General features: G+C 65.0%; 3 protein-coding genes across 4 annotated transcripts; 1 reads left to right on the forward strand and 2 right to left on the reverse strand.

The window, feature by feature from the left end:
* Positions 1-2,706: 2,706 nt before the first annotated feature.
* On the reverse strand, positions 2,707-3,744 carry PURB (purine rich element binding protein B). The gene has a single exon (XM_035568832.1). It carries the CDS (start codon positions 3,742-3,744, stop codon positions 2,707-2,709), a length of 1,038 nt encoding a protein of 345 aa, XP_035424725.1.
* A 1,248-nt stretch (positions 3,745-4,992) lies between these two features.
* LOC118259369 (cytochrome c oxidase subunit 5B, mitochondrial) lies at positions 4,993-6,092 on the reverse strand. 2 transcript variants are annotated; one of them, XM_050715795.1, is made up of 5 exons: positions 6,009-6,092; positions 5,881-5,974; positions 5,709-5,782; positions 5,379-5,478; positions 4,993-5,270 (listed from the first exon to the last, which is right to left on the reverse strand). In XM_050715795.1, the coding sequence occupies exons 2-5, from the start codon at positions 5,972-5,974 to the stop codon at positions 5,158-5,160; spliced, it is 381 nt and encodes a 126-aa protein (XP_050571752.1). In that variant the 5' UTR covers positions 6,009-6,092; the 3' UTR covers positions 4,993-5,157. The 2 variants fall into 2 exon arrangements, with proteins under 2 accessions (XP_050571752.1, XP_035424726.1); XM_035568833.2 differs by having other exon boundaries at positions 5,881-6,044.
* A 1,765-nt stretch (positions 6,093-7,857) lies between these two features.
* KCNIP3 (potassium voltage-gated channel interacting protein 3) lies at positions 7,858-11,308 on the forward strand. Its single transcript, XM_035568767.2, has 8 exons — positions 7,858-7,960; positions 9,387-9,511; positions 9,591-9,660; positions 9,756-9,826; positions 10,310-10,417; positions 10,591-10,695; positions 10,768-10,830; positions 11,026-11,308. The coding sequence occupies exons 1-8, from the start codon at positions 7,858-7,860 to the stop codon at positions 11,071-11,073; spliced, it is 693 nt and encodes a 230-aa protein (XP_035424660.1). The 3' UTR covers positions 11,074-11,308.
* The last annotated feature ends 124 nt before the right edge of the window (positions 11,309-11,432 follow it).

Here is an 11,432-nt window from a genome sequence, read left to right on the forward strand (position 1 = left end):
TGTGTGCTGGAAGGTCAAATGGAGCTGCGGAAGGTTTCTGTACATAGATACATCGCTCGGCCGGCCTGGCGCCGGCGGGAGAAAGGTTTCTGGTTGCCAAAGCGAACGCCGTCTGTGGTGGTGGGTTGGACATTTTTTTTTTTTTTGGCGTACGTGATATTTGCCTCTTGCCTCTTCCACGTGTTTCCTAGGCAGCTATCGACAGCGTAGCCGGGCCCGCGAAGCCCGCGCCGCTACCACAGAGTAGAAAGGTAAGGCTAGTTACTGCAATTTCAGCCAAAAAAAAAAAAAAAAAAAAAGAAAGAAAGAATATATATATTTATATATATATATATATAATCCTCTTCAAAAGGAGAGGTACCGCCTGCATCTTTGCAAGAACCAAACTGGCTCACAGCAGCTGAGCAACAGAAAGTCCATCACCACCGAAGCGAGGGAACGAGATGCTGGTCTGCGCGCGGAGCCGGCGTCCTGGGCGGCGAGCGGGGCCGTGGCCGCCTCCGTCCTCCTCCTCCTCCTCCTCGCCGCCGGCCCGCGGCGCTGCGTTCTCCGCGGCAAAGAACTGAACGCGTGTGAACAAAACACATCGGTAAATACAGCAGGACATTACTGGAAACAGCTGCCTTACAGTACAAAATACAGTACAAGTGTACGGATGTGATTCGGACATCGAGAAATACTATTGCTCCCGTTATGATTTAGGAAACCGAGTTCTTTGCGACGGAGAAGAATTAAAAACAGGAAAAACGGAAGGAAAAGAAAAAAGTTCTCGTTAAAAATCCCTTAAAAAGACCCACGGACAACGGGAGGGTGGGACCGGGCGGCGAGAGGCGATGGCGGCGGCTGGCGGGCGGCCGCGCGGGGCCGTCCCCGTGGCTCGGGGCGGGGGACGGAGCCGATCCCCCCGTCGGGCCGCGCGGGGAGTCGCTGTGGGCCGTTCCTCGCCTTCCAATAAATACGGAGCGAACAGAGAGCGCGGAGAGGGGGACGCCAGCAGAAGGGTTCGCCACAATAAATTAACAAGGCAGCTCAGAGGGCAGGCATGCACAGTTTCCAAAAAATAAAAATCATGAGAGGAAAAAAATTAAAAAGTCCTAGAGACTCTAGAAGGTGTCACACAGTAATACCTGAAACTTTGGAATGAACAGCGGGCTCCCCATTCAGTTCAAAGTTACTAGGATAACGTGGCTAAAAAAATACCTTTCTGGAGGGGCAGGACTGACCCGATTAGCTAAAAAAAAAGACCATTTGAGAGTGAAAATCCATTTAATAACAGAGGTGATCGCTGAAAGGACCCCACTTTGATTCCGGAGCAGCTGGACGAGTCGTTGGCAGGAGCCAGTCTCTGGTGAAACGGCGAGGTGGTAAAAAAAAAAAGAGGGAAAAAAAAGAGGGAAAAAAAAAATCCAACGCCCCGGCCGCCGGGGTGTGCGGTCCCAGCGCTCGTCGGAGCTCCCACAGGTTGCGTCGCGCTAACGAGCCGGCCGGCGCCGGCCCCGCCGTTCACACGGCGTGAGGTACTGAGGAAACGCATCGAGTTCGTGTTAAAAAGCCGCGGGCGAAGACGCGCGGGTTGGGTTTTCTGCACCTGAGGTCGCCGGTGTCGCGCGGGCGCGTGCCCGCCGAGGCCTCCAAGTCCCCCGCGCGCGCGTGCGCGGCCGCCGCTCCTCCGCGCTCTCTCCCGGCCGAGCCAGGGCTTGAAAAAACCATCCGACGGCGGCGGCCCCGCTCGCGGCCGCCCGGGGAATCCTGCCTGGCCTTCCCGCTGCCAACCCGGCGCTCGCTCGAGCCCACCTTATTTGGAGAGGAGGGGAAGATCTCCAGCGAGCAGCAGCCGATCCGTCGAGCTTGCCTTGTGCTTTGTGCCTGCTTTTTCTCTAGCCTACCTCTCTTTGCAACCCCCATGTTAAAAAGAAGGGAGGAGGAAAAAAAAAAAATAATAATTGTCAAAAAAATCAAAACAAGAGAAGTGTTCCTTTATCTTCAGAAACCTGCCAGCTTTTCACTAGCTCAGTTACGGGTTCCAGTTCAGGCGCCTGGAGTTTTAGCAGTTCGCATCCCAAAAACCAAAACGATTCTGTAAAGGGGGAGAGGAAAAAAAAAAGAAAAAGAAAAAAAGAAGAAGAAAAAAAAAAAAACAGACAATGGACGTTGGTCCAGAGACGGCCCCCCCACATCGCATCTCGCTGCCGAAAGCTCGCCGGCTCCTTCGCTCCCCCCCTGCCCGGGCGGCGGTGACGGCTCCGGCGTGCGGCGGCTCCCCGGGGGGCGCCGGGATGCTGGTTTCGGTGGTGGCGGGGGGCACGACGCCGACACGGACAGAGGGGGTCGGGACGGGACGGGAGAGGAGAGAGGATCCGGGCGCCCCCGGCCCCAAAAAGCGCGGAGTCCTCGGGCTGAAGCAGGCGGGGGGTGGGGGATGAAAGGTGGGGGGGGGGGGGGGGGGGGTCCGGGCGCTCGTCCCGGCGGCGGCGGCGCGGGTCGGGGCGTGCGCGGAGGAGGGAGGGACGCGGTCGGTGGCTGCGGTTGGGCCGGTTTCTCTCTCCTCTCTCCGGCGGCGGAGCCGGGGGCCAGGGAGGGGGACTTGGAGGTGGGGGCGGGCTCGGGGCCCCCTTCTCCCCGTCGCGGCGAGGAGGGGAAGGGGGGTCCGGGGAGGGCAGGGAGGGAAGAGGAGGGGGGAGGCTGGCGGGCGCTGGCGGCGGGGGCTCAGTCGTCGTCCACGTCGTCGCCGTCGGAGTCGTCGCCAGCGCCGCTGCCGCTGCCGGGACCGGGGGGCCCGGCGCGGCGGTCGTAGAGCTTGTCCCGCTGGCGCTCCTGGATGTCGCGCATCTCCTCGGCGTAGCGGCAGAAGGCGCCGCCGAACTTGGCCCAGGCCTTGTAGGGGACGGTGATGGCGTTGCGGTAGGACGGCTTCACCTCGCTCACCCGCAGGAAGACGCCGTACTTGTTGCAGCCCACGTCGAAGAAGAAGCGCTTGGAGTCCACGGTGATGGAGGTGCCCTCGGGCAGCTCCCCGTAGAGCCCCCCGCCGCCCGGCCCGCCGCCCCCGGGGCCGCCCAGCTCGTCCTCCTCGCCCCCGTAGTCGTCGATCAGCTTGGCCAGGGCGTCGCGGAACTCGATCAGGCCCTGGGCGGGCAGCGCGATGGTCTGCCCGCTCTGCAGCCCGGGGGGGCCGCCGGGAAAGCCCCCGGGCCCGCCGGGGCCGCGGTTGACGGTCTGGCGGATGCGGAGGAAGCGCCCGCGCTGGTTCTCCTTCAGGTCCAGGTAGTACTTGCGGTTCTCCCGCACCAGGAACTCGCTCTTGAGGGCCCGCCGCGGCCCGGGCCCACTCCCCTCGTCGCCGCCGGGGCCGGCGGCCTGCGCCAGCTGCTCGGGGCTGGAGGGCCCCAGCTGGGCGTAGTGCTCGATGAAGTCGCCCAGGTAGTCGCGGAACTCGGCGGCCACGGCCATGGAGAGCGTGAGGCGGCTCTTGGAGCCCCCGGCGCCCACCTCGGCGATCTTGAGGAAGCGCCCCTTGGCGTTCTGCTTCACGTCCAGGTAGAAGCGCTTGTTCTGGATGTCCAGCCGCTTCGACGCCAGCTCCTGCGTCTCCTGCTCGGGGCCGGCCCCGCCGCCGCCCCCGCCGCCGGCCCCGCTCCCTCCTCCGCCTCCTCCCCGGGGCGCCGCGAAGCCTCCGCCGCCTCCCCCCCCGCCGCTGCCGCTGCCGCTGCCGCCGCGCTCGCTGCCGCTGTCGCCGTCCGCCATCTTGCCCGCCCGCCCCGCGCCGGCCCTTCCGCGCGCGCCGCCCGCCCCGCTTCCGGCGCGCGGCCCCGCCCCTCTGCGACAGGGGTGACGTCACCGCCGCACTCCGCCGCGCCTCACGTGCTACCGGGGGGGCGGGGGGGAGCGGCTCCGCCCGCCGCGTCCCCGCGCGCCCTCTGCCGCCGGGAGGCCCCGCCCCCCGCGCGTGGCCCCGCCCCCGCCCCGCCCCCAAACCCGGCGTGACGTCACCGCCCCGTCCCGCCCCCTCCGCGCTGTCAATCACGCCCGCCGGCAGCTCCCATTGGAGGAGGCGCCGCGGAGGCCCCGCGCTGCCTCAAAGCGGGGCGGCCTGACGTCATCAGCGGCGCGCGTGACGTCACGGGCAGGGAGCACAGCGCGGGGGGGGGGAGCCCGCCTGGGAGCCCCTGGGCCTGCATCGGCCGCACCCCTGGGTGCCCGAACCCGGCCTCTGCAGCCCCGGAGGCCGGGGGGAGGCCGGGGGGAGGCCCCGCAGGCAGGGGCTGCACAGCGCCGGGAGCAGCGGGGCCGCGGTGAGCCCCTGGCAGCGGGCGCTGGGTGGAGGCCCCCGGGACTCCCGCGGGGATGAGGCCGCCCCGGCGCTGCCCCGCGGCTCCACCCTGCCCTGGGCCCCTGCCGGAGGCTGGGAGGAGCGGCACGGGCCTGGGGGACAGCGCGGTGACCTCCGTGGAGGACAGGGCGGCCTCACCTCCGTCCTCCCTGGGAAGGTGCTGGAGGAAACCCCCCCCCGGGAAGCGCCTCCGCCAAGGCCAGGAGCGCGGCCAGCAGGGGGGGGGGTCCCCCTTGGGGGCCGCCCTGCTGAAACAACGCCTGCAGGGAGGCGGCCTCGCCACGGAGGGGACAGCGGAGGCCATGGTCCGGGCGCTGGTGACGCAGCAGCACAGCCACAGCCTCCACAGGGATCCACCAGGGGGATGCTGAGGAGACCCCCCCCACGCTTCTACCCCCCCCAAAAGGGTTTGGGGATAGTGACGGCGGCGTCACCACCCCACGACCTCGAATGTCACCTTCCAGGTCGCAAGCAAGCACCCAAGGGTGCCCTTCCCGTCCTCCCCCTTGCAGCTGGGGCGTTCCATCACCACCCCCACCACAGGGGGAGCACCCAAAGGCGAGCGACACCCCCTCACTGCCCCCACGCCAACACCCTGCAGCACCCTCCCGCACCGCACCCATGGGTGCTGCCCCCTGGTACAGAATGAGCGGGGCCAGGTCTCCACACACAACTCGTTTTTATACGAGGGGGGAACACAAACAACACAACGAGCGCCGCGGGGGCATGGCGCGGCTCCGAAAACTCCAGATGGGTGCTGGGGCGGGGGGGGGGGCGTCCTCAGGGTGCTGAGGCGGGTCCGGTGCGGCCCCCCCCGGGCCGGTCCCTCAGTGGGGCAGCTCGTGGGGGATCAGCTTGTAGTGGGCGCCGCAGGAGGGGCAGCGCTGCGCCTCCCCCTTGTGCAGCCAGAACCAGATGACGCAGCTGTTGTCCTCTTCACCTGGGGGGGGGAGAGAGCAGCTGGGACGGACGGACAGGGACAAGGGGACAGGGACAAGGGGACGAGGTGGGGGGGACACAAAGGGATGAGGAAGGGGGGGGGACTTACAGACGCAGCCCACGATGCGCTTGTCGCCGATGGAGGGCACGAGGTTGGGGTCTTCCTTGGTCCCCGCATAGCGCTTGGGCCGGAACATGCTGTAGGGGTCCTGGGGTGGGGTGGGGGGGGGACAAAAATGGAGGGGGAGGGGACAAAGGGTGAGCCTCCAGGACAACGGGTGAGCCCCCGGCCCCATGAACCCCCCCCCGGGCATTCCGCCCCCCTCCCCCCCCACATCACGGTGTCCCCCCGCTCTCGTGCCCCCCCCGACCCACCGGTCCCGGCCCCCCCCCAAACCGGCCCCAGCCCCCCCCGGTCCCGGTCCCGCCCCCCGCTCACCAGGCCCTTGTTCATGGCCTCCAGCACTTTCCGCTCCAGCCCCGTCGCCTGCTCCTGGTCGCTGGCGAGGTCTCCTGCGGGAGGGGCGGCGCCGTCAGACCGGGAGCTCGCGGCCTCCCCCCCCCCGCCCGGTTCCCGTTCCCTCCCGGTTCCCGTCCCGGTCCCCGCTCACCGGGCGCGGCGAGGTGCCGGACGGGCGCGGCGCGGGCGGTGGCGGCGGGCAGGAGGCGCACGGCCGCGCTCACCCGCAGTAACCTTGAGGCCATGGCGGCGGCGACGGCGGCGGCACCCGGCACTTCCGGCGGCGGCGGCGGAAGCGGAAGTAGCGGCGCGGCGGAAGTGGCCGCTGGGCGCGAGTTGCCCGGGGCAACGAGCCCCGCCTGGACACGCCCTTGATGTTGTGGCCACGCCCCCTAGCAACGGGGCACGCCCCTCGCAACTGGCCACGCCCTTCGTGGGTGAGGCCACGCCCCTAGCAACGAGGCCTGGCCTTGGCAACGGGCCCTGAGGGGGCGAGGGCAGAGGGTGGCCGTGGGCCTGCTTGGGGCCGGGCCCCATGGCAGTGGGGACGTGTCCCCTGGGTCATGGGGACATCATGGCCGCCCTGCGCCGACGGGGACACGTCCCCATAACCCTAGTGACGTGGTGGCACGGTCCTGGTGCCAGACAGACAGACAGACAGAGCTGAAGTCCCCACAAACACACTGTGCCTCAGTTTCCCCCCATAACTCAGTTACCCCATAACTCAGTTACCCCCCATAACTCAGTTTCCCCCCATAACTCAGTTACCCCCCATAACTCAGTTCCCCCCATACCTCAGTTTCCCCCCATAACTCAGTTCCCCCCATACCTCAGTTTCCCCCCATAACACAGATTCCCCCCATAACTCAGTTTCCCCCCATGCCTCAGTTTCCCCCCCCCAGCAAAGCCCAGGCCGGGTGCCAGCGGCCGCTCCCCGCACTGCTTACTCATCCCCATCGATCCCCCGTCAGGGCTCGTTAGCCACCGCCGCGCTAATTGCGCGTTGGCAAGTTGGCGCTTGCCAAGTTGGCTCCCCCCCTTTCTCCTCGGGGGTCCCGTGGGGGCACGAAGCCCTGGCCCCCGCGGCAGGGGCGGCCGCGCTCTGCTGAGCACGGGCTGTGCTCATCGCACCCGCGGGAGCGGCGGTAATGGCTCGCCCTTGGTAATACTGCAGGCGGGGATCGATGCCTGCTGGCAGCCATGGGGGCCGTGGGGGGGGCTGTTAATTACCCTGCTGGGGGGTAATTACTGCCCGCCTCGGCCCGTTGGGGGGTGAAAGAACCTTTTCTTGGCGTGTTTTTAATGGGGGGGGGGATGCCAGGGCAAAGGGGACACCCATGGGTGATGCGTGGGGGAAGACAGGTAGCAGCCGTTTGGCCCTCCAGCTTTGTTCAGGTCGAAGGAAGAAAGGAGAAAGTGTGGGGAAAAGGAGAAAATTCAAAAAAAAAAAAACAGAAAAAAAAAAAGAGAAAATATCGGGAAAGGAAAAAAAAGAGAGAAAATATTGGGGAAAAAAATGAGAAAATATCAGGATAAAGGAGGAAACATGGACAAAAGGAGGAGTTATTGGGGGAAAAAAAAAGAGGAATTGCTGGAAAAAAATGAGAAAATATTGGAAAAAGGCAGAAAATATGGAAAATAATGAGAAACTTGAAAAAAAAGAAAACGTTGGAAAAAAGGAGAAATTACTGGAAAAAGAATGTGGGGGAAAAAGGTGAAAGTATTGGTAAAAAGGAGAAAGTATTGGAAAAAATGAGAAACTGTAGGGAGAATGATAAAATATTGGAAAATAATGAGAAATTACTGGAAAAAAATGAGAAAGTATTGGAAAAAAAGGAGAAGCTGTTGGAAAAAAAGGAGAAAGTATTGGGAAAAAGGGGAAACTATTAGAAAAAAAAAAGAGAAATTATTGGAAAAAAAAAAGGAGAAACTACAGGAAAAAAGGAGAAAGTATTGGAAAAAAAACGAGAGACTATTGGAAAAAAGGGCGAGCACCGTGTCCGAAGCTGTGGGTGCGTGCCAAGGGAGGAGGGCAGGGCCGGGGGGGCGGAGGGCAGGGGACGGCCCCGCCGCAGCACCCGAAGGCGCCGCCGCTGCCGCCACCACCCCGGGGTGCCCCCGGCCCACCATGGCCATGCAGGGCATGGAGCTGTGCGCCGTGGCCGTGGTCATCCTCCTCTTCATCGCTGTCCTCAAGCAGTTCGGCATCCTGGAGCCCATCTCCGCGGAAGGTAACCCCCGGCCCCCTCCCCGGGCTGGGTTTGGATGCGGTTCGGTTTTGGGGTGCCCACGGCGGGGACGTGACCCCAGGGGACGCTCCTCATGGAGGGGCTGCTGGTGGTGTGGGTGCCTCTCCGGGAACCTCCGTGGTGGACCCTGGAGGTTTTGGGGTGCCCTTCACCGCCGTGTCACGGCCCCGTTGAGCACGCTGTGGCCCTGGTCTCCCCCTTGAGCACCCCAAAATGGGCTGCTGGGGGGCTCCGAGCACACGCCGCCCCCCAAAACCCTCCCGAGTGGGGTGCTGGGGAGCTCCGAGCCCGTACTCACCCCTATAGCGCATGGGGCAGGGTGCTGGGGAAGCCCCCTCCGATCCCCAAACCTGCCCATAATGGGTTGCTGGGGACCCCCCAAGCCCACCTCGACCCCTGAAACCCCCTGAGATAGCAGAATGGGGACCACCAAGCTTGCAGAAACCCCTAAAAACCCCCTGAGATGGGATGCTGAGGATCCCCAATCCCGCACTGACCCCTCAAACCCCCCCCAAAACGTCCGTCTGAGGACTCCCAGGTCCGATTCCACCCCAGCCAGGAGGACGGGGGGCTCCACACCGCCCCTCTGCACCCCAACGCCAGCCCGGCAGCCCAGTAACCCCCACGGCAGCCCATGGGGGTCCCCAGGGTGTCCCCCCCCCAGTCTGGGGACAAGCGGCACGACCGGGGCTCTCCCCAACCCTATCCCACCTTCCCCATCCCAAAATTCCTGCTGTCCCCGCTCAGCATCGAACGGCTCCACGGGGGCTTCCCGGGCTGGAAACATTAACGAGGCATCATTTATTAATTACCTTCCGGCAGCACGGAGGGCGCAGAGAGCCGGGGCGGGGGGAGCAGGACGCGAGAGGCGGCCGTGGTGCGGGTGGGAGCCTGGGCACGGGATGCTCCGGGATGGTTTGGGATGCTCCGGGATGGCCGGGAATGCTCCGGGATGCTCTGGGACATGTGGGGATGATCTGAGATGTTCTGGGACGCTTTGGGATGCTCCGGGATCATGCTGCTGGAGCGGGCACAGTCCAGCAGCTCCCGGGAAGCCCTCCAAGCGCTGACGGAGCCGTTTCCTTGCCCGGGCGGTGAAACCCGGAGCTCGCAGCGGATGGAGCCGCCCCGGGTGAGTTCCCCATCGTGATGGGGAGAGCTGCCAGGTTTTGCCAGGTTTGGGGGATTCCTGGTTTGTTCCCGAGCGCGGCCAGGTCCAGGCGGGTAAGGTGCGGGATGCCGCGATTTTCTCACCATCGCGTCCCCTCCCTGGGGACCACGGGGCGCCCGGTGTTCACCCCCAAAGCCACCCAGCTGGTGCCTGCCCCAAAACCCCCCGAAAAAGCCCCGAAGCTGTCGGTGAGGGGGACGCCGGGGGGGCCCCACTCAGCCCCGCGCGTCCCCACAGACAGCAGCGACGGCGACCTGGAGCTCTCGGCCGTGCGGCACCAACCCGAGGGGCTGGAGCAGCTGCAGGTGCAGACCAAGTTCACCAAGAAGGAGCTGCAGTCCCTCTACCGCGGCTTCAAGAGTGTGAGTGCCCGGGGAAGGGTCTCGGGGAGCGGCCGCGGCCCCGTGGGGCTCACCTGGCGCCCCTTCTGCCCCCCCCCAGGAGTGCCCCAGCGGCCGGGTGGACGAGGAGACCTTCACGCTCATCTACGCGCAGTTCTTCCCGCAGGGCGGTGAGTCGGGGCGCCCCGGGGTGGCGTCACCCCCCCCAAAAAAAAAAAAAATGGGGTGCTCCCTCACCCCCCCCTCACCTGCCTCCCCTCCCCAGACGCCAGCGCCTACGCTCACTTCTTGTTCAACGCCTTCGACGCCGACGGCAGCGGGGCACTCTGCTTCGAGGTGAGCAGCAGGGCGGCACCGCGGGGGGGACGCCGGTGCCACGGGGGGACGCCGGTGCCGCAGGGGGACGCCGGTTCCACCACCCTTGGCGGTGATGAGGCTGCTCGGCTCGATGCGAGCGTGCCCAGCAGCGTGATTCATCAGATACGAATCACGGGGAGGGACGCGCGAGGAGGGATGCTCGGGCAGGGGCTCGGCGAGGTTTTGTGCGGTCGAGATCAGCCGGTCGAAACGGTGCCCCTGAAAATCCGCAGCCCCGTTGCCGGCGGGTGCCGGGGGGCTGCGGGGAGCCTGCGGCAGCGGCTGGCACATCCCAGGCGATTAAAAATAGATAGGAGCGAGAATAGCAACGGGATCGATAGGAAAAGTCCCCGCGGTCGATGGCCACGCTGCGGTGCCTTTTGTGGGGTCTGGAACGGGGTCGCCTGCGGGTGGGACGTGTCCCGGTGCGGGGACCGCTCACGGCCACTGTCCCTCGGGCAGGACTTTGTTGTCGGCCTCTCCGTCTTGCTGCGGGGGACGGTGCAGGAGAAGCTGAACTGGGCTTTCAACCTCTACGACATTAATAAGGACGGCTTCATCACCAAGGAGGTGCCCCGGGGGATGAGGAGGGGGTTGGCAGGGGTAGTGGCACCCACGGGGACGTCCAGAGGGGGACAAAGCTGAGGGAGATGGGGCTGGGGGATGGAGGTGTCCTTGGGAAGGAGCCCTGGGGGGTTTGGGGAGCTTTTTGTCACCCCGGCCCCGCTCTGTGCGCTCCCCAGGAGATGCTGGAGATCATGAAGTCCATCTACGATATGATGGGGCGCTGCACCCTGCCCGCCCCGAGGGACAGCGCGCCCGCCGAGCACGTGGAGCTCTTCTTCCAGGTGAGCCCGGCCTCCCCCCTGGCACGCCGCTAACGGGGACGGGGACGTCCCCGCTGAGCTCTTCCCTTGCAGAAGATGGACAGGAACGGGGACGGCGTGGTGACCTTCGAGGAGTTCCTGGAGACGTGCCAGCAGGTGGGGCACCTGGGGGGGGCTTCGGTGCCACCTCCTCCTCCTCACCCCCTGTCCTCGTCCCCTCCAAAGGGACGTCCCCATGGGTTTGGGGGGAGAGGAGGCTGCACCTCATGGGGTTTCCTGGGGGGGGACACAAAAGCGCTGGTCCCACCAGGGGGCCTGGGGGCTGTGACCTGTCCCTCTTGCCCCTCGCAGGACGAGGACATCATGAGCTCCATGCAGATCTTCGAGAACACCATCTAGAGGCGCTGCCGTGGGGCGCAGGGGAGGAACGGTTTTGGCCCCTTCAAGACACAGCGCGAGGCTAATAACGCTGAAGGTGCAAGAAACATTAAAAATAAGCAGGAAACGTTAAAAACAAGGAGAACGTTGCCAGCCTGTCCCCCTGAGCAGCCAGAGCCGCCCCTGCCAGCCACTTTTGGGGCAGAACTCCCCAAACCAGGGTCTCCCTGCCCCAGGGGACGGCCAGCGGTGCAGAAGACCTTGTCACAGCACAGAAACGGATACCTTAAAAAAAAAAAAAAAAAAAAAGTGACTTTGGGGAGGGGGCGGTGGGGAAGGCCCCTGGGAGGGGATGGGGCAGGGCGAAAAACCCCAAAACA

The sequence above is a fragment of the Cygnus atratus genome, chromosome 27 (genome assembly GCF_013377495.2).
Source record: "Cygnus atratus isolate AKBS03 ecotype Queensland, Australia chromosome 27, CAtr_DNAZoo_HiC_assembly, whole genome shotgun sequence".
NCBI lineage: Eukaryota > Metazoa > Chordata > Aves > Anseriformes > Anatidae > Cygnus > Cygnus atratus.

Coding starts and splice junctions, on each gene's coding strand:
- LOC118259369 (XM_050715795.1), bottom strand. CDS start 5,974: ATGGCCTCAAGGTTACTGCGGGTGAGCGCGGCCGTGCGCCTCCTGCCC. Junction 5,783..5,880: donor CCGGCACCTCGCCGCGCCCG/GTGAGCGGGGAC, acceptor CCCCTCCCGCAG/GAGACCTCGCCAGCGACCAG. Junction 5,271..5,378: donor GCGCATCGTGGGCTGCGTCT/GTAAGTCCCCCC, acceptor TCCCCCCCCCAG/GTGAAGAGGACAACAGCTGC.
- PURB (XM_035568832.1), bottom strand. CDS start 3,744: ATGGCGGACGGCGACAGCGGCAGCGAGCGCGGCGGCAGCGGCAGCGGC.
- KCNIP3 (XM_035568767.2), top strand. CDS start 7,858: ATGGCCATGCAGGGCATGGAGCTGTGCGCCGTGGCCGTGGTCATCCTC. Junction 9,512..9,590: donor TCTACCGCGGCTTCAAGAGT/GTGAGTGCCCGG, acceptor GCCCCCCCCCAG/GAGTGCCCCAGCGGCCGGGT. Junction 9,661..9,755: donor GCAGTTCTTCCCGCAGGGCG/GTGAGTCGGGGC, acceptor TCCCCTCCCCAG/ACGCCAGCGCCTACGCTCAC.